We start from the raw sequence: 20,119 nt of genomic DNA, 5'->3' as shown, positions 1-20,119 counted from the left end.
TGCGCTTGCGTTATTTTAGATATAAAACTTTAAAAGATTCCTAAGCTGAATGATATATCAAAAAAAATGGGGAAAAAATGAAATCAATCAAGGTTTGAACCAGCATCTGGGACGCATTGGTTCGAACTTTTGTTGTGCTGTCATTAACAAAGAAAGGAAACACGGACACGTCTATAAAGATGGGATCTCCGATCCTATATGTTGTCATGGTGTAAAAATAGAAATACCCTCTCCGGAAGGGTATACAAAATTCGGCACAAATATTGAGTAAAACTCAAGAAACGCTTGCGATATTTTAAATATGTATTCGCTTTCAATATCCATTATCCTTTTGATCTCTTACCATTAAGAAATGAGAATAACGCAGGTTTGAACCAGAATCTGGTTCGAACTTGCATTTTGTTGTTGCTGGAAACACGAACACGCTATATACCCTATGGAAACTCGAATCTTTTCAAATCGAGACGCCCTTCCTGAAAGGGTATACAAAATTCGGCACAAGCATTGAATAAAACAAATGAAAAGTAAACAAATATTTGCTTGGAATATTTGAGCATGTTTAGATTTACAATTTGTTTATGTGCTATTAGAGCGCCTCAATAAACAGTTACGAGAAATCCGACACTGAATTGATTTACAATGTTGTAAATATATACAAGTTATAAGTCATTTAAGAGGCTAACCAATACGTATTGGTACGCGGCTCGTAAATGCGATTAGACGGGCCCAAAGTCGAACAAACGCATACTTTGGGGCCTACAGCTCATTATGGCTAAATACATATATAGCTAGAGATACCGATATCGGCGATAAGCCCGCCAATTAGCGCCCAAACTGGATTACAACGCGTTACCAGATATGACGACAACGTTAATTAGTTGAACTTTGGAATAATCTTTGCTACCCCGAGGCTTGTGGTTGTGCGGTTGACAAGTCACCGAACGCAACTGGGCCACGTACCGGACGCCTGATTGGGTACATACCACTTATGGCCAGCGTCTGGCATGGCTTATCAACGTACCCGGACCCAGACCCAGACACGGTCGGCTTTTTGGTTGGACCTCTCAAGCGACTATGCCTCGTATCCATTGAAGAGCCAGCGAGTGCCCCAAAATACAAGTTTCTTGTTTTCGATAAATATCGATTTTCAGTCCTGATATATAGATAAGTATCTCGCTGACTAAAGATAAGTATCTCTCTCTCTCTCCCCGTCTCTTTCTCTCTTTTACTCCCTTTTGCCTATGTTTTCGATAACTGTACGCGATTAAATCAAATTCGATAAATATCGATGTTGAGCCCTGATTTTGATCTCGCTGAATATAGATGAGTATCTCTCTCTCTTTTTCTGCCGGTTTTTTGTCTTTGTTTTCGATAACTCCATCTTCCAATTTACTCTGTTTTCGATAACTCTATTCAATTCATCTAAATTCGATAATTATCGATATTCAAGAGCTCACTTTAATGACAATATCTCGCTGATTATACATAAATTTCTCTCTCCACCTCCCTTTTTTTCTCTTTCTTTGCGATAACGCTACTTAATTCCACCAAATTCGATAAATATCGATTGTCAGCACTGATATCATAAGACCATATCGGGCTTGATTTCAAGCTGGTTACAGCCAATTTGTTTGTACGTTCTTTTATGCTTTACGTTCATCAAGCTGCTTTCCACAGACTGATAACTTTTCTCATTCCCACCTTAATCGATAAATATCGATTTTCAATTCGAGTCTTGCTAGCAGAGCATGCAGCATTTGACAGCAAAGGGGCAAGAACTTTAAATTAACGATAACTTTCAGTAATTTAGCCAAAAATCGATAAATATCGATTGTCATATTTTGCAGAATTTCAATGCCAGATACCAAATTTGTCATATATATGCTGTCATACATATTCTAAAGTCCGACACAGATCAGGCATATATTGATATCGAATCGGACAATAAACACAGAGCTAAGCGGCAAGCAGAAGCATAGCTGCTATATAAGTACAGGGTATCTGGGCGGTCGTGCAGCCTCCTTTGTTGCTGTTCTTGTTGTTGTTGTTGTGTTTTACCCACAAGTCATTTAGTCAGAGAAGCCGTTGCTTGAACTTTGGAACTACGCTGGCATTACATGGAGCTGAGCAAATATTACGTATGCGCGTTCTACGTGTAACGCCCGTCCATGGCGCCATACCCAATACCCAATGTCCAGCGCGGATGACATGATCCCACAAGCTTGGTCAAGCGAATGCACTGCGTCTTATCGCCCTATCGGGCGCTGAGCGTACGTATTCTCTGGCCTGGGTCAAAGGTTTCGCACGCACACAAACAATGCGATTGATAATAATAAATGCCGTTTCAACAATTTTCTATGGAACTGTGGCCAAGGATGAGCAGGAGCGGGGAGGGGGAGCGGGAGGTGCGCAGTGGACTGCGTGTTAATCTAGTTGTCAAGCATGGCGCGTCTTTTGCGCTCTCTCTCTCTCTCTCTATTCCTCTCACACACACACACACACGCCTGCGTCTGGTAGAAGCTGGCATGTTCCCGTTCCGCATCTTGGTGTAATTCAATGCTGGCCCATCTGCCGCCCAGCCCCCAAACACGCCCCCCACCCAACCCTGCTCTAGAGCCCGGCCAAGCTATGTAGCAGCAGCCATTAAAAATGCAAATAAACACACTTAATTTGATTAAACCAATTTCGAAACGTCATTTTCACATGTTGAAATTCAATTCAAGTCCAAAGTAACAATGCGACACTTACCAACACCGGTTGCGTGAGATGTTCGCCAACACAGTGCATGCGAGCAGTAAGCGGCCAACATTCAACAACATTTATGTTAAGCTCAAATATATACATACGTATATATATATTATAATTATTTTATTTATACATTTTTATTTATTTATATTAGTTTATTTAATGAACCGAATATTTACTTGATTAGCTACTTCTTCAATATTATGTATTTTAATTAACTTTAAAGCCCAAAAATAATAGTTGAGCTTGCAATCGTATTTGCTCAGCTTTTAAATTCTTAACAATTGAATTAAGCAGGCAAATAGCAACTTTCCAAGCAAACTCAACTCAACTTCTCATTCTGCCAGGCGTATAGAGACGCATACATTTGCCACACACTGTTGCTCAAGTGCAGCACTGCAGCGACAGAGTCAGCGGCGTCGGTGCGCCCGCAAGTCCAAAACTCAAAAGGCAGCGCGGAGAGCGACAGCGAGAGAGAGAGCAATTGACTTACTCTCCAATCTGTGTTACGCCATCTCTGTCAGGCGCACGCTCACGTTCGCTTTGGCGCTCGCTCGCTCGCCTCGTGCACGTCGGCGTCGACGTCGCCGTCGTCTTCTGGAGGAGAGGCCCTCATAATAAACCAGCCGCGCAGCTTGCAAGTCAGTCAGAAACGCGTTGAGTGCGACAGCGAACAGACGTGCCCAGTGTCCAAGAGATCGTATACACACACATATACACAATTCTACAGGCCCCCCCACACACACACACAGTCACATTTAAGTTCTTTAGCCCGTGGAACTAACACGCACACACACACACATACACACATATACATATAAAATTGTGTGCCTTTTTTTCTTTGGTGCCACAAAAGACGTCTAAAAAAAAGAAAAAGTGCCGTGCAAAGCAAAAGCATAAAACAAGAAAAGTGAAAACCAATCAAAAGAAGCGAAACGAAAGAGAAATAGCAACATTCAAAGAAACATGGCAAGTGCAGAGCAAAAAAACGCAACTGGCAACGGCAACGGCATCGCCAAGCACAATAACAGCGCGCTAACAGAGCCAATCGAGCCGCCCAAGGATGCCAAGGATCTGCTGCCGCATCTGGAGTCGCTGGAGCGCATCATAAAGCTGCCCGTGGTGAATGCCGCCTGGGATAAGTCACAAGATGTCTATGGCAAAGTGAAGGGTAAGTGCAATTCAAATCCTCTCTCTCTCCGCCTCTCTCTCTCGCTCTCTTGTTGCCTTTAGTCAAGCTAGTTAAGATTAGTTCGTGTCGGCGGGCGCCATGTGTTGGGCAGGGCATTGAACTCGGGCTTTGCTGCTGCCGGTTAACTAACGGCAAATCAATTGCAGCTTGAAATTGTAGCCGACTCTTCGAAAGAAAAAAGCGAAAAGCGACAAAAGAAACGAAACAGCAACCACAAAAGCAAATATCAAAACCGTTGCTTAGCGCAACTGCGACGTTGAGTGCAAAGTTCGCCATTTTGAGTGTGAATTGCTTGAAGCGAATTCGCCGCTAAACTCGAACTCGAAAACTTTAATTGAGCCGGCAAATTGCAATTGGCCATTGCCAAATTGAAGCCAATTAAGCTCAATTGACGCAACAGTCAATAAAACGCAACGCCAAATAACAACAACAACAACCATGACCTGGCGTCGTCAAAGAGGCAAAATTCTTTCACCAAGCTCATGACGCGCCCGGCGGTGCGTGCAAAGTGCAAAATCAGCAAATTTACATAACTTAATTTGTTGTCAGCCCAACAACACGTAGACGCAAGTTTTTAATTTTTCAAAATATATATGTGTGTACACACTAATGAGTGAGTGAGTGTGTGTGTGCGAGCTATGAATAGCTTAGGAAAGTGCACTCAGTGGCGTGACCAACAGGGGGCGCTAGCATATCAAAATATTTGCGCAAATTGTCACCGCCCTCTGCTGTGAATCAATGTTGCTCTATGTATGTATGACTGCGTGTGTGTGTGTGTGTGTGTGTTGGACTTTCGACTTGTTTGTGTTTTATTTAGTTTTATTTTTTTTTTTTTTATAACATTTTGTGCTACCTCAGAGATGAAATTGTTGTTGATGACTAAATGGGCAGCAACTGTCAAAGTCTAACTCAGAATACAGCTAATAGGCTAGCCAAGTCTTGGGTCTGGCAACTGCGCAGTTGCTTATCAATCAGGCAACGCCAAGTGCCGATAAGGCAGCGTCTGACTCTGGCAGGGGGACGCGTGGAGGGGCGGAGGTGCAGCTTATCACAGGCCAGAGCTCAATTGTGAATGTTCGCGCACACATCTATACATTTTTCTAGAAAGTTTATATTCATTTTCTCTCTCTCTCCCTCTCTCTCTCTCTCGCTCTGTTGCAGGCAAAAACCGCGTCTTCAATTGGGCCCTAAATGCCGCCGAGGATTGTGTTGCCCGCGCCGTGACGACGGCGGCGCCGATTGTGAATCGCTTGGATCGTCCCATTGCGTATGTGGATCAGACCTTGGTCAAGGGCATTGAAACGCTGGAGGTGAAGGCGCCCATCATTAAGGATACACCGCAGGAGATCTATGCCCAGGCCAAGAACAAGGTGATCGATGTCGTCCAGCCGCATCTGGAGCGTGTTGTCAAATTCAAGGCAGCTGGCCAGCAGAAGGCCGCCTCCCTCAAGGATCTCGCCTGGCAGAAGGCCAACGAGGTCCTGGCCACCCAATACGGCAGCCTGGCCGTCAATGGCGTGGACACAACCACAGCCCTGGCCGAGCGTCTACTGGAATACTATTTCCCCAAATGCGAGTCGGATGTCGAGGAGGATAATGGTGAGTAGCGTCTCTCAATGCTCTGCTGGGCGGGGCATTCCAGGGTATATCACATTTCAGTCCCGCCTTCCCCTTCAATCCTATCCTCAAATGGAATTCATTATGTTTGCATTAGTTTTAAACAGTTTCTGTGATGTTTTCTCTGGGCATAGTTCATGCTTAACAGACATATCTCTTCATAAACCCAACACGAAAGTTCCATAAGAGCTCGATGAACCCAAAAAAAAAGGGTTGATAAAATAAACTTAATATGTGTCACGTGGGTAATTGCATAGAAAAAGTCAAGGAGCAGTTGTTTAACAAAGATATAACTTTTGATTAAGCGGAATATTCCCGGATTGCGGAGCTTTTCGATAACTGGTAGTAGGAGGAACTACCGAAGGGAAGGAACTTCCGAAGAGAAAGAACTTCCGAAGGGAAGAGACTTACAAAGGGAGAGGACTTCCGAGGAACAGGGAGTTCCGAAGGAAAGGAATCTGCAAAGGGAAGGGACTTCTGAAGAGCAGGGACTTCTAAATGGAAGGAGCTTCCGAAGAGAAGAAACTTCCGAAGAGAGGAACTTTCGAGGGACAGTGACTTCCGAAGGGAAGTCAATCCTATCCTCAAATGGAATTCATTATGTTTGCATTAGTTTTAAACAGTTTCTGTGATGTTTTCTCTGGGCATAGTTCATGCTTAACAGACATATCTCTTCATAAACCCAACACGAAAGTTCCATAAGAGCTCGATGAACCCAAAAAAAAAGGGTTGATAAAATAAACTTAATATGTGTCACGTGGGTAATTGCATAGAAAAAGTCAAGGAGCAGTTGTTTAACAAAGATATAACTTTTGATTAAGCGGAATATTCCCGGATTGCGGAGCTTTTCGATAACTGGTAGTAGGAGGAACTACCGAAGGGAAGGAACTTCCGAAGAGAAAGAACTTCCGAAGGGAAGAGACTTACAAAGGGAGAGGACTTCCGAGGAACAGGGAGTTCCGAAGGAAAGGAATCTGCAAAGGGAAGGGACTTCTGAAGAGCAGGGACTTCTAAATGGAAGGAGCTTCCGAAGAGAAGAAACTTCCGAAGAGAGGAACTTTCGAGGGACAGTGACTTCCGAAGGGAAGGAATATGCAAAGGGAAGGAACTTACAAAGGGAAGAGACTTCCGAGGAACAGAGAGATCCGAAGGAATGGGACCTTCAAAGGGAAGGGACTTCCGAAGAGAAGGGACTTCTAAATGAAAGGAACTTCCGAAGAGAGGAACTTCTGAAGGGAAGGGACGGATAGAACTTTCCAAGGGAAGGAATTTCCGAAGGGAACGGACTTCCGAACCCAATACAGAGCCCAACGTTGCGGTGTTTTTGTCCGTTTACCGAAGATGTGCGCTTTCGTGAGGAGATAAGTATTCCTGGTTAGTCCAGTCGATCTAGAAAGGCCGACCTGTCCGTATTTGAAGAACTATGCGAGTTAGAGTCTTAAAATCTGGTATGTAGCTCCGCCAAAGTCCCCTCCCCATTTCAATGAAGTCTATAAAGATGTACATCGAAACTCAGCTCTCTTCAAACATATCTCTCAGGTTAGTCGACTTTCGTCGCGAAGTTTCCTTATACTTTCCTCGAGCCCTGGAATTGCATACATAAAACGTCTTTAGTTTTGGTCTCTTGTTCGGTTTTGGTCTCGATTTCGTTATGAATAAATCGTAAATATTTCTAATTCTCAGATAATAAACAAAATGCTGTCGTGCGAAATGGCAAAAATGCTGAGACTGACAGTAAGTGTGCCCCCAAAAAAAAACACAGCCCAAATAAAACTAACCCCCAACACCCAACTCACAAAGCATGTTTATATTGTTAACTAATCCATTAAAAAGCTAAGTTCAAATAGAGTTTTTTTTGGCGTCAGTTTTAGCTGAAGTCAGGTCGCAACATTCCTAGGGCAAATGTTTAAAGAATCCGACCCCTCTTTTAAAAATTTGTCCAAACTATGCATGCAGTGTTGACTAATTTGCTAAAAACTATGTTTCTTTTTTCGTCTCCTCTCTCTCTCTCTCTCTCTCTGCTCTCTTGTAGTTATTGTTATTGGGGAGCCTGACTATGATCAAGAGATTGACACTAGATTCTTAGTAGCCGCCTCCACGGTATTTTTGTCCATGTCGTTGAAAATCATAACCGAAATTGTTGAATACATTAGAAGAAATCCAGAGATCGTAGACATTATCGATAGGGAAATCAACAAGCTAATGGTAAGCTAATCATGCCAAATCTCTAATATACTATATATATGTAATTGTCATAGCTAAAAAGCAATTGTTTGTGTGTGTCTGCATGATGCTTGTAATTCGCAACGAGTTCAAGCTTAGGCTAACAGCGTTGCCAGATCGCTGGCAAAATGAGTTGTCATTAACAATGAATCTTATGCATTTGTCAAAATATATTAATGTACTTATATTGTTGTTATATTTATGCTTTGCTTTTGCAGTGCCAGTTCCCGCCAGCGAGGACCCAGTACTACACACAGTCCAGACCGTTGGCCGCCTATCCAATAAGATCTCGCGTCGCGTCTATAGAAATGTCTCCAGACAGATCAAACAGGTCCAACAGGGCAACATCAACGACTATCTGAGCTCATTGATAGCCGCCCTCAAGCTGCATCAGTACATCAACTTCATCAACTCATCGATGGGCACAAATGTCGAGCAGTCCACGTTAGCCAGCGACAACTGTACACCCTACGGGCCCAGCAACAGCAACAACATCATTAGCAGCAGCAGCGCCAACACCAAAGCAGCGGCCAGCAGCGGCAACAGCAGTGCCAAGAGCAAAGTGAGCACAGTTGCGCCATCTATCGGACAATAAATGTGCAGCTGCACGCGTTGGATTTGGTTGAATGTTGCGCCCCCTTATTAGAGCAGGGTCAGAGCACTTTCCAATTGGAAAGAAAACATCTGCCACTCTCCCGAAAAATCCAACCTGTTCGCCTCTCATTTTCTTATTTAGTTTTATTTTTATGCGCCCATTTTTTTTTTGCAATTCGTTTTTTTTTTTTTTTCGTTTTTAAGAAGGTGGCCTAAGCAGCCCGCCGCCCTGCACCACCCCACCCCTCCCCCCTACCCACACACACACACACACACCCAAGCGTTTGCTTTGTAAATATTTATTTGAAGTAACACACATACACACACACACACACATATATACACATATTGATATAAGTTGTAGTTGTAAAAGATTTTAAACATTTTTTTTTTAGCTGTGCTAAATCTAAAAACAAACACGCCACCTGGCGGCCATGTGCCACACACATGCATTGAATGGAGAATATAAGAAAACAAAACAAAATTCTGATCAGAAACCATGCAAAATACATGCACATGTATAACACACCCCCCCCCTCACGACCCACGCCCCGCTAAGAACACACCATATACCGTAAACGATATACTAATTAACGATATCGTATATCGTAAAAGAAACACTGAATTATAGTTATGTAGCTAGAGCGAGATAGAAAGAGTTAGAGAGAGAGACAGATCGTCGTTTATGTTGTATGCTTAATGAATATATATACATATATATATATATATACGATTGTAATACTGATGTTTTAACTATGCTTAAAATATGTAACATTATCTTAGCTGATGAATTATGCTTTAAATATATGAAAACTTATATATATATATATATATATATATATACACACACACACATATATATATATATATATATACTTTTGCGCTAACAAAAAAAAAAAAAACAAAAAACGCCAACTAAATGGAAAAGTAATCATAATAAAAATGAGAAATGAAACAAAAAAAAAAAAAAGAAAAAAAAAGCAATAAATAAATATAATTGTGAATTATGAACGTTGCGCCCAGATAAGCTCATGTCGGGGGTCTTAAAAAAACATCAGACAAATGGCATTAAATTTGATTTCTGATCGAAAGCCCACTCGACAGATAAACAAGTACATACCCATATCTACATACATACACATACATACATACATATATATATATGCATATATATATATACATTTATGTGTTTACAGATATCTGTGCTGTGGCCCAATTTCACGATGACTCGAACTGTTCCATTTCCTATTCCAAAGTTCCCGTCGACATTTTCACAGCGATAAGAAATGCCCATATATATATATATATATATATATATAAATATATATGGGCATTTCTTATATATATATATACCCATGTATACTTATATATCTATATATATATATATATAGTAGGGCTTGGCATGCTTATAAACACTTATCTGTTTGCTTTTTTTGCACTTCTTTGATCTTGTTTTGGTTCATGGCTGGTTCCTTGGTTCATTCGTTCCTTGGTTCATTAGTTAATTGGTTCATAATTTCCTTGGCTCTTTAGTTACTTGGTTCATTACTTTCTTGATTCATTAGTTCCTTGGTTCCTTGGTTCTTTAGTTAGTTGGTTCCTTAGTTAATTAGTTTCATGGTTCCTTGGTTCATTAGTTCCTTGGCTCATTAGTTTCTTGGTGCCTTGGTTCATTAGCTAATTGGTTCCTTAGTTAATAAGTTTCTTGGTTCCTTGGTTCTTTAGTTCCTTGTTTCATTGGTTCCTTGGCTCTTTAGTTCCTTGGTTCCGTAGTTCATTAGTTTCTTGGCTCTTTAGTTCCTTGGCGCATTAGTTACTTGGTTCATTAGTTCCTTGGCTCATTAGTTTCTTGGTTCCTTAGCTCATTAGCTCCTTGGTTCATTAGTTCCTTGTTTCATTAGTTCCTTGGTTCCTTGGTGCATTAGTTCCCTGGTTCCTTAGTTCATTAGTTTCTTGTTTCGATTCACGCTTTGAACCAGTTCCCCGACTCGTGGTTCCTCTGCAGAACCAGTTTCTTAAAGTTTTAATAAAGTTATTTAGTTACTATAAAACTAAAAGATTTATAAGAATACTTGTATATATATATATATATATATATTAGGATATCTTCGGCATGCCGAAGTTTTGATACCCTTGCAGACATCTCCCCATTGCAGATTTGCGAGAGTATTAAAGCTAAAAAATGTTTCTTGAAGTATATTTTAAGACAGAATATTTTGCCATATAAGATCCTACTATTCCATCGATCTATCCAATATCCTAATAATACGCTCTTTTAGCTGCTTCCGGCCCTAAACTCGCCCTATGAGCAAAACTTTCCCAATTAACTCGGCTGTTTGGAGTTCTATGTGGGCAAAATTTCTACAGCCTAATTGGGGCACAGAAAAGTGTGAACATCCGAAAGCCCAAGGCGCTATCTCTTATATTAACAATGTTGCTACAATTCCTAGGTCAATGGAGGTTGGGATCCAAAAATAAAGAAATGCGCACAAGCTGCGCGAGCCGCAACACAGATTACATTCCAAATTTGGTGCATATAGCTTGAATAGTTCTCGAGTTATGCCCGAAAGAGCAAAGCTTCAAATCGATAACTATCGATAGACGAGTTATCGAAAGCGAATATGAATGAGATCGCCTTGGCAAACGGTTTTTATGAGTGCACTCGAGTTTATTCAAGTGAATGCAATTTGATTAAGTATCAAGAAATACGACATCCTTTGGCTTATCGGTCGAAGAGGTACTTCGATAGCGTTCGCCGTTCTATTTAAAGGCTTTTTATTGGGTCGTAAATCCCAGAGATAACATTTTGCCGAGCTTTATGTTTCTATCTATACCAGGCCTCGGAGAGGATGGCATTATTCGAGGAAATTCCACATGAAAAATACAAGAGATTTATGATTGAGAGGATACTTAAATATAAATCTGTTAGTTTTGATTGACTGATTGATTGACTGACTGAATGACTGTCTGGCTGATTGATTGAGTGACTGATTGACGGACTTGTGCTGACTGATTGGCCACTGCCGAGTGATTGGCTGATTGACAAGCTGCTTGATTGACTGATTGACTGGCTAACTGATCGACTGATTGACGGCCTGTTTGTCCCAACTAATTGACTGCGCGATTGACTTAGTAATCGCTTGACTAATTGATTGACTGACTGATTTAAGGTCCCAATTGATTGACTACAGACTCGGCTGCCTGAGCTACTATATTGCCTCAACAATTGCTTGAATGACTTGCTGGTCAACTGATTGAAAGACTACTAATTGTCTTAATGATTGGCTGTGTGATTGATTGACTGATTGATTGACTTACTGACTAGTTATGTGATTGACACACACGCTGATTGGCTGATTAAGTGATGTAATTGATGATTGACTGTTTATTCAATGTAATTGATTGACTGATTGATTAGCTGACCAAGCAGCTAAGTGATTGATTGACTGCCTAGTTGAATGAGTGAATATTTAACGGACTGATTGACGAACTGTTTGTACCGACTAAGTGATTGACCGACTGACTGACTGACTGACTGGTGATTGATTGACTCACTGACTGGCTGATTGATGCTCAAAGCAGTGCCCAAGTCTTAGGAGCTGGAAAGCTGACAACAATGTAACTTTTGGAAAATCAACTATCCACACACACACACGCACACACACGCACACACACACACACAAGTACATCTAGATGTAGAGCTGCCAGCCGCATGACGCGCAAATTGTGTTCAATTTGTTGTGTTCCGTTGTTTGCTCGTGATTAAATTGAACGTCTACGAATCGGTTTCTTATCAGAGCCTCAGGTGCCTCATCAGGTGCCAGGTGGCGGGTGCCGGGTGCCGGGTGCCGGGTGCCGGGTGCCGGGTGCCGGGTGCCGGGTGTCAGGTGCCAGAGTGCCAATTGAATATGAAGTACAAGAATTGTGTTTCGCCGCATTGGGACCTATTTATAGACCGGGGCCTTAGATAGCGCACAGAATGGGCCCAATATCCGGGCGCGGGTTGGAAGACAACTCTTCACAAGGCCAAAGAATTTCGCTAATGTGGATAATGAGGCTGTGAGGCTGTGAGGCAAAGTTGCCAGCAGCCCGCATCCAGTTTCGCTTTCGCTCATTTATATGTCCGACAGCATGAGCTGGGATGCCTTCGAGGCTGGCATCGATAATTATGGCGAGCTACACGACAACTGCCCAAAAACGGACGGCCGGAGACGGGGCCAGACTGATCAGATTCTTGAATGTTGTAGCGCATACCCTGTACATTCTGTGCGGCCCAACGTTGGGTATGCACACTATTTGTGCTCGCATGTAACACATTGAACAAAAATCAGTTGTGCTTATACCCATTCAAATTTTTGCCCTGGGGCCATATTTGAAAACGATCGGACTCTAAGCTCCGAAGTTAACCCAAGATTAGATAAGTTGAGTTAGATATTAAGGTTAGCTCATAGAAAGTTTGATTTACTTCTCAAAACGATCGGACTCTAAGCTCCGAAGCTTTTCAAGATATATACTAGATGTCTAATATATAATTGAGGCAAGTCCATAAGCAGTTTTATATCCTTTTGCCCTGAGCCCATACCAAAAAGCAAAAAAAAAAAGATCGGACTTCAAGCTCCGAAGTTTTTTAAGCAAAGCTCAAAGGAAGTAGATATCTAAAAAAGATTTAGGGTCAAGCTCATAAGAAGTTGTACTTTGTATTTAAAAAAAGATCGGATCTTAAGCTCCGATGTTGATCAGACAAAGTAGATATCCATATTTCACATGAGATCGGACTCCAAGCACCGAGCTTTATCTAATTAACATATCTATCGAGTTTCGCCAGGGCATCTTCTGGTCGCGCATACCCGCCCCGAGCACTTTTGCTTCTTTTTTTTTGGGATTGTTTTTTGCATATTTTTTTTGTTGTTTTTGCGTCTCGCAATGCTTGACTGGGAAGTTCTGGTCGAGCGGGTTTCCAAGCCGCAATTGGACTTTAAATTCGTTTTAAGATGAGGTGGTCGATGAGGGTGGGGGGGGGGGGGGGGGGGGGGCTGAGGCAGAGACCGCAAGCTGTGCGTATTTTCATATCTCAAGCAAAGCAGGGAGCTTGTTTGAAATGGACTTTGCGCTCCATACAAGCGCCCCCTTCGCGGCACGCCTCTGCTTTTGACGACGTCAGCGTCTGAAGTTCATCAAAACGTCGGAAATGGGCAAGGGGCGTGGGGGGGGGGGGGGGTGCGCTCAGTTGGCAACGCAGACGACGCAGATTTCTTATCAGCGCCTCATAAACTACAACAAAAAAATGCTCACACACACAAACACATGCATATAAAGTCAGAGAGTGAGAGAGGGAGAGCGAGAGAGCGAGAGAGCGAGAGCAAGTGCAGCAGCGATAAGGCATCGCGATGAGGCTGAACCAGTGCGATGGGCGTTAAGCGCAACGGAAGAGGGCGTGGCCGGGCGCAACGCAATCAACTGTCGACAGCGACGCGTCGTCTCAAGTGCCAAAGTACAGCAAGTGGCGTGATTATTATAATTCTCTTTATTGTTATTATGCCCACACAGACGCACACATGCGCCGTTATGCATGTGTGTGTGTGTGCATGTGATCTGGTTTTTTGGTGTTGTAATTGGCTGCAGTCCAGCGGATAAGTGAGAGACGTCGCGGGATGCGCACAATCTGATTTAGCGGCTGCAACAACCCAGCTCGGCTCACAACCAAGCACATCGCTCTCAAACCTTGCACAAGTGATTAAATGTAGCCAATGTAGCATTGACCACGATCGTGCGGTTGGCGTCCAAGCTGTACTCAACATTTGCCCATACCGCCCTCTATTGGACTTAGTCGGCACAATCTGAAACCAAACGTGCGTTCGCAACATCTCATCAATATAGTTGGCCACATTTTAGCAATTGTTGCCAATCGATTTGTATAAATACCGTTTTCAGCGCTCGCGAGGCTTGCCACTGGGTGGCGTTATGCTTAAGCCAACTGCCTGCCGAACAAAGCAGTGCGAGTTCAAAGCCAGCGCAAGACATGTCTTTTTTTTTTATATTGAAAGTAGTTGAAAATCAATGTTTGCCTTAACCAAACGTGACGAGTTTGTAGCTCGATATCTCGTCACATTTCCAATATATCAATAAGAATCGATATCGATAAACGGCTCCGTTTCGAAGCAATCGATAAGAATCGATATCGAATTTTGATATTTTGAGCATATCTCCGCGATTTTATATTCTCTCTCGTAAAGCATATATAAATCAAGTACATATCTTAGTTAAAGCTGAAGCTTCTCTGAAAAAGATGTATTTTTTTATATCTTTAAAAAAAAGGAAGCATTTGCCTTTGTTGTCGCTTTTAATAAACGATATTTTGTTTTATTTTCGATTAAAATTACACACTTATATTGCAGCTATTCCGCACAGAACTATTCACATATTTCGTATAACACAATAGAATCAAGAAACCAAGTTCTTTTTCTTTTCAATAACATATTTAAAACTTATATTTATATAAATTTGCTGTAAATTAAAAAAAAAACCAAGTTACATTTGATAAATTATTGCGTAAACTTTGCTTATTTTCTGCACATTCTTTAATAAATTAATTTTGCAATTTACATTTCTCGAAATTTGTCAGAAACCAAAAAAATGTTTCAATATAGAATTTTTTCTCTGCAAAAGGAAACCTTCGAGAATTGCCTCTCTATTCGATTCTCAAAACACGTTACTTTGTCGCTTTATCTCGCTTTTTGTTTCTCACATTATTCGAATTGATTTATTGAAAAGCGTTTTCTTAGACTTAGAATAGATATATATATATAGGTTATTTAACTATGTTTAGAATTCGCTTTAAGAACTTAGCACATTATCGCAGGTGGATCAATATGTAGAACCAACAACTAAATACAGTCGAGTTACGGCTAGTACAGGTATGTAAATATATATATATATATATAAGTTGTGTAAATATGTTAAATATGGTGGCTTATTTATGTTATGTTTTTGTTTTCTTAATTTATTAAGATTATGTTTTAATAGAAATAATCATATATTTGATGTTTAATATTGTTGTATATCGAAGAATAGCAGCTGTCAGTTGTTCTTCTTCTTGTTGTCAGTTGTTGTTGTTGTTGTTGTTTATTTAGGCCCGAATATAGCTGGCTATTAGCTTGGTTGTGTTTTGTGTTCGTTTTCTTCTTGAACGTTGGCTTTTCCTTGCTTTTACTTTTATCACAGACGCCCTTCTCTTCGCACGCAGCCCACAAACGTGTGTGTGTGTGTGTGTGTGTGTGTTTTGGTGGCTTTATTTTAGGCCTAGTTTAACACTTGGCTCTAAGCGCACCCGTTTAACAATTGTTGTTGTTGTTGCATTTGGCTATTAGCTAGGCTTAATTAGTTAAGGATTTGTGCCAAATGTTGTTGTTGTCAATGTTGTCAATGTTGTTGTTGTTGTTGTTGTGGCTCGTGGGTTTGTTGGGCTTTAGCTAGTTAATGCATCAACATTTGCGCTTCCAACGCATGAGCCCCAAGCAGACGTCGTCTTCCACTCACTCTCTCTCTCTCTCTCTCTCTCTCGCTCGCTCGCCTATTGCTGGCTCGCTCTAAGGCTTGGCCGTTTGGGCCAGGCCAGCAGCAGTCGCTGCCAGGCTGTTGTTGTTGCTGCTGCTGCTGCTGTTGCCGGCGGTGTTGCTGCTGTTGGTGCTGCTGCTGCCGCCGTTGTTGGCATCGACCGCGGGCTGCTTGCCATTGAGCAGCTGCGTAAAGTATTCCCCGAAGACGGCATGATTGTAGCCAACAAGACGTCGGAACGAGGCTATGAAGGCGACCAGCTCCTCCTCAAAGTCCGCAAAGCCGGCGGGCGGCGGCGGTATGTTGCCGTTCGAGCGCAGCGCGACGCGCACAAATCCATCCAATCGGTTGGCTAAAAGGCGAAAGCCAGTTGGAGTTAACATATACATAAACATCTCATCTTCGACCAGGCCGAAAATTGTATATGAAGAAAAGTCGCTGGTTCAGTTCAGGTTTTGAAACAGCGCCCTACCATGAGGTTCGACTCGTTTACACATTCTTGAACCAAGTTTTTGGTTTTGACTTTCGTTTTTCCCTATATGTTCAACATTTTTGAGTAGCTAACTTTCATTCGCTTCGGTTGAAGGTTCGAACCAGCGCCCCGCCTACAACTTCAGTTCAAAAATACTTTTTTTGAACTACTTTGAATCATGTATGGGCTTTTCCTACCATATGATCCCAACTGAAATGAAAAGTTGTACTGAAAAAGTATTGCAAAGTCCCAAATACTTTCATTGGGCTGGAAGAGAGTGGGAGAGTGTAGCTCGCATGGAAACAGACGGACAGATGGGCGTGGCTATATCGACTCCGCATCTATATAGTTTACGGACTCAATATCATCTGCTAACCCCCCCGGCTGGCTAGGGGGCATAATGAGAAGTTGTCTTTTACCCATGAGCGTGCGCACGGGCGACGTCTTGTTGGCCAGTTGCTGGACTTGGCTCTGGATCTGCGCCTGCTGCGGCTCGCTGAGCGGAGGCAGCTGCTCGTTCTCCAGCGCTTTGTTGATGAAGGCGCGTATCTGCTCGTAGCAGCCGTCGAGGGCGGCGCTCAGTTGGCTGTAAGGGCGAGAGAAGAAGAGGCCTGCGTGAAGGAGACAGCAACTGCAGGCACATTTGGGCTTGGTACTCACTCCTCGCGCTTCACGTCCTGTACGAGGATGTCCAGCTGCTGGGCCAGCTTGACGCGATTTTCGCGTCGCTGCGATATGACCGGCACGCCCTGCGCTATCGAGATGAGCGAGGCGCACAGAATAAGACGCTGGCCGCGCCAGCTGAGTCCGCCGAAGCGTTCCTTATCGATGCTCAACAGCTCCGGAAACTCCTTGTCCGCCGGATAGTTGAGCAGCTGCCTGAACGCATTGAAGATGATGTCATCATTGCTGCTGCAGCCGGCCCGATGTCGCAGCAGCCAATCCTCAGTGGCCGGAAAGCCAACTGTAAACAAGAAATCAATTATATTTCTTTGAACTGCCGAAGCGTAAAATACAGGAAGATCTAAATGATTGATTGACTGATTGACTGACTGACTGATGTCTGTTTCAACAGCTGATTGACTCCTTTTTATGTGCCCCGACTGACTGATTGACTTATTTCCTGACTGCTTGACAGATTAACTGACTGTCTGATTGATTGAGTGATTGACTAATATTTATGTGTCTTGACTAACTGATTGATTGTCTGATTGATTGAGTGATTGACTAATATTTATGTGTCTTGACTAACTGATTGATTGACTGATTGGCTCATTTTCATGTGTCCCGACTGACTGATTGACTCATTTATATGGATCCTGACGGCTTGACAGACTAACTGATTGAATAACTGACTGCCGTAACTGATTGACGAGTGATTGACTCCTTTTTGTGTGTGACTTGACTGTTTGTCTACTGATTGATTGATCGACTGACTCAGTTTTATGTGTCTTGACTAAGTGATTGACTTTCTTTTGTGGATTTTGACTGCTTGACAGTCTGATTCAACAACTGACTGACTGATTGACGGAGTGATTGACTTATTTGAGTGTATCCTGACTGATTGACAGACTAACTGATTGACTCAAGCTTGTGTGTCTTAACAGCTGACTGTCTCTCTCTCTCCCTCTACCTCTTTTTCTCTCTATATTCATTTTTCTCTATCTCCCTCTCTGCCTAACTATCCCTCTCTTTCCCTCTATCTCTTCCTTTCTCTCTCTCTCGCTCTCCCTCTCTATCCACAGGGCATACGCACCATTTCCATGAAACTCGCGCAAATATGTGCTAAACTTTCGCTTCTCATACTCCACAGAGTTGGCCGCAATATCGTTGCGCGCCGCGGACACCATAAAATTGGCCATGTCCAGCTTCATCAGGGACATGGTCTCCAGGATGCCCCGGAATGTATCGATAACATCATCGATTTCGCGCAGCTTGGCCACCGTCTCATCGCGTGCCGGCGCGCACATGCTCGCCAGCAGCTGGATGACAAAATTGGCGTATGATCGAAAGTCCAGGGTGCCCTGCTCCGCCTGCTGGCGGATTAGAGCCTCGTCCAGGGTAGCATTGATGCGGCTCAGGGCATTCGCATTGTTCGGCGAGAGCAGCTGCGGAAAATCCTCCTTGATCTCGCCCAGCAGCCGTATGGCCTGATCATAGGAGGGCGGATCACGTTCCAGTTGCTCGCGCAGCAAGTTCCAAAAGGCCTTGTGCACCATGGCCTTGATGCGACCCTCCAGGCTGTCAGGTTCAGGTTCGAGAAGCATGAGTAAATGCGGAACAGAGAGAGAGAGAGAGAGTTGTATGACTCACCTGTCTAGGGGCGGCTCGTATGGCTGCAGCTTGAACTCCGGATTGAGCGCTATCTCATGCGCCAGCTCCATGTTCTTGAGATCCTTTAGCATGCCGGCCACCTCGTCCATGGTGACCACCTTTGGTGGACTGCCATCGAGGCTGGGCAGCACAAAGCGCATTGTGCTGTCCGTGGAGCTCTCGCTGTCCGTGCGCATTGGCACATCCGTGTTCCGAATGGGCTGCTCCTGCTGCTGCTGCTGTTTGTTGTCCTCCTTGGCGTCCATTTTAGACTGGAAATTTGAGCGCTTCCAATTGGAATTGTGCTGATTGCAGTACTTTGATCTTGCTCGTTGAGTTGTTTGTTGTCGTGCAACTGGTTTTCTGCAAATATGGAAATGTAAGCGTGTTTTTCCTTATTCGTTGCAATTGCGTATTTGCTTCCGCGAGCAAAAGGAAGCACAAAGAGCTTGCCAAAGCGGGCAGAGCTCAGCTTTGTTTCAGGGTCAGCTGCGTCCAAGGCTGACGAAATGCGACGTTCAAAATGAATGCAAGCCAATAACCGTTAAATGTGTGCGAGTATGTGTGCGTGTGCGAGTGCGAGTGAGAGACAACAAAGAAGCAGCAAAAACAGTTACATAGCAAGCAAGCAACTTACACACACACACGCACGCACACGCACGCACAGCAAAGGGGAGTAAAGCTGCAAAGAAAAATCTCTAGCCCAGATAAAACGAAATTAATACATCAGCATGTACACATATATATGTATATAAAAATGTCTTGTAATTTAAATTCGTGGCGGCTGACACAGTTTCCAAAATTAACGCGGAAAAGCGTAGAACATTGCACAACGGCTAACGCGCAGCGAAGTGGCGACATAAACAAAGAGGCGCTAATAAAGCAGCCTATGAAAACAGAAACGCAGAGAATTCGTTTATTGCGCAGCAGCTGTGTGTGCGTGTGCGTGTGTGTGTGTCTGTCTATATGCATACATATACATGTATATGCGGAGAGTATTGTGAAATGGACACAAGGACGTAGCGATTGGGCGGCTGTGCATAGGGATGGGACAATAATTGTAACAATTCGAAAATTCACACAGAATGCGAACAACAACAACAAACCAATTAGACTTACCACCGTTAGGAACTGAATTCTTCAAAATTTGTATTGCTTGAATAGAACTTGCACGTCTAATTTAATATTGTTATACGAATTTTGTTTTTTTTTTTTTAAAACACGTTTTCCACAATTTTAAAGCATTTTATTTTAACCGTACGCTTGTCGCGCTTACGACGTCCAAATTGTAATGTGAGTAATAATGTTATGATTGTACAAATTTCAAATTGAACTAACGCAGGCCACCTTTGTTTGTTGTGCTTGCTCTGTTGTGTTGTTATTGTTGTTGTTGTTGTTGCTTGCTTGCA

General features: G+C 42.9%; 2 protein-coding genes across 5 annotated transcripts; one reads left to right on the top strand and one right to left on the bottom strand.

Annotated features, from left to right (window-relative positions):
* The first annotated feature begins 3,623 nt into the window (after positions 1-3,623).
* On the top strand, positions 3,624-9,199 carry LOC115767759 (lipid storage droplets surface-binding protein 2). Of its 4 annotated transcripts, XM_030712080.1 has the most exons (5): positions 3,624-3,916; positions 5,099-5,536; positions 7,238-7,288; positions 7,587-7,759; positions 7,996-8,230. In XM_030712080.1, the coding sequence occupies exons 1-5, from the start codon at positions 3,712-3,714 to the stop codon at positions 8,137-8,139; spliced, it is 1,011 nt and encodes a 336-aa protein (XP_030567940.1). In that variant the 5' UTR covers positions 3,624-3,711; the 3' UTR covers positions 8,140-8,230. The 4 variants fall into 4 exon arrangements, with proteins under 4 accessions (XP_030567940.1, XP_030567937.1, XP_030567941.1 ...); XM_030712077.1 differs by lacking the exon at positions 7,587-7,759 and having other exon boundaries at positions 7,996-9,199; XM_030712081.1 differs by lacking the exon at positions 7,238-7,288.
* Positions 9,200-14,722: 5,523 nt separating this feature from the next.
* On the bottom strand, positions 14,723-20,069 carry LOC115767730 (T-complex protein 11-like protein 1). The gene is made up of 6 exons (XM_030712040.1): positions 19,830-20,069; positions 18,711-19,073; positions 18,154-18,638; positions 17,058-17,361; positions 16,817-16,983; positions 14,723-16,277 (listed from the first exon to the last, which is right to left on the bottom strand). The coding sequence occupies exons 2-6, from the start codon at positions 18,974-18,976 to the stop codon at positions 15,958-15,960; spliced, it is 1,542 nt and encodes a 513-aa protein (XP_030567900.1). The 5' UTR covers positions 18,977-19,073; positions 19,830-20,069; the 3' UTR covers positions 14,723-15,957.
* Between the last annotated feature and the right edge of the window lie 50 nt (positions 20,070-20,119).

The sequence above is a fragment of the Drosophila novamexicana genome, unplaced genomic scaffold (genome assembly GCF_003285875.2).
Source record: "Drosophila novamexicana strain 15010-1031.04,08,12 unplaced genomic scaffold, DnovRS2.1 tig00001453-arrow-arrow-pilon, whole genome shotgun sequence".
Taxonomy (NCBI): domain Eukaryota; kingdom Metazoa; phylum Arthropoda; class Insecta; order Diptera; family Drosophilidae; genus Drosophila; species Drosophila novamexicana.
Note: the sequence above shows the minus strand (reverse complement) of the source record. Positions and strands in the feature narration are given on the sequence as shown.

Excerpts from the sequence above, each read along its gene's own strand:
- LOC115767730 (XM_030712040.1), bottom strand. The coding sequence starts at position 18,976 with ATGGACGCCAAGGAGGACAACAAACAGCAGCAGCAGCAGGAGCAGCCC. Across the intron at positions 17,362-18,153 it reads GCGCGAGTTTCATGGAAATG|TTGGCTTTCCGGCCACTGAG; the intron begins GTGCGTATGCCC and ends TCTTGTTTACAG. Across the intron at positions 16,278-16,816 it reads GCCCGTGCGCACGCTCATGG|CCAACCGATTGGATGGATTT; the intron begins GTAAAAGACAAC and ends TTCGCCTTTTAG.
- LOC115767759 (XM_030712077.1), top strand. The coding sequence starts at position 3,712 with ATGGCAAGTGCAGAGCAAAAAAACGCAACTGGCAACGGCAACGGCATC. Across the intron at positions 3,917-5,098 it reads TGTCTATGGCAAAGTGAAGG|GCAAAAACCGCGTCTTCAAT; the intron begins GTAAGTGCAATT and ends GCTCTGTTGCAG. Across the intron at positions 7,289-7,995 it reads CAAAAATGCTGAGACTGACA|TGCCAGTTCCCGCCAGCGAG; the intron begins GTAAGTGTGCCC and ends TTGCTTTTGCAG.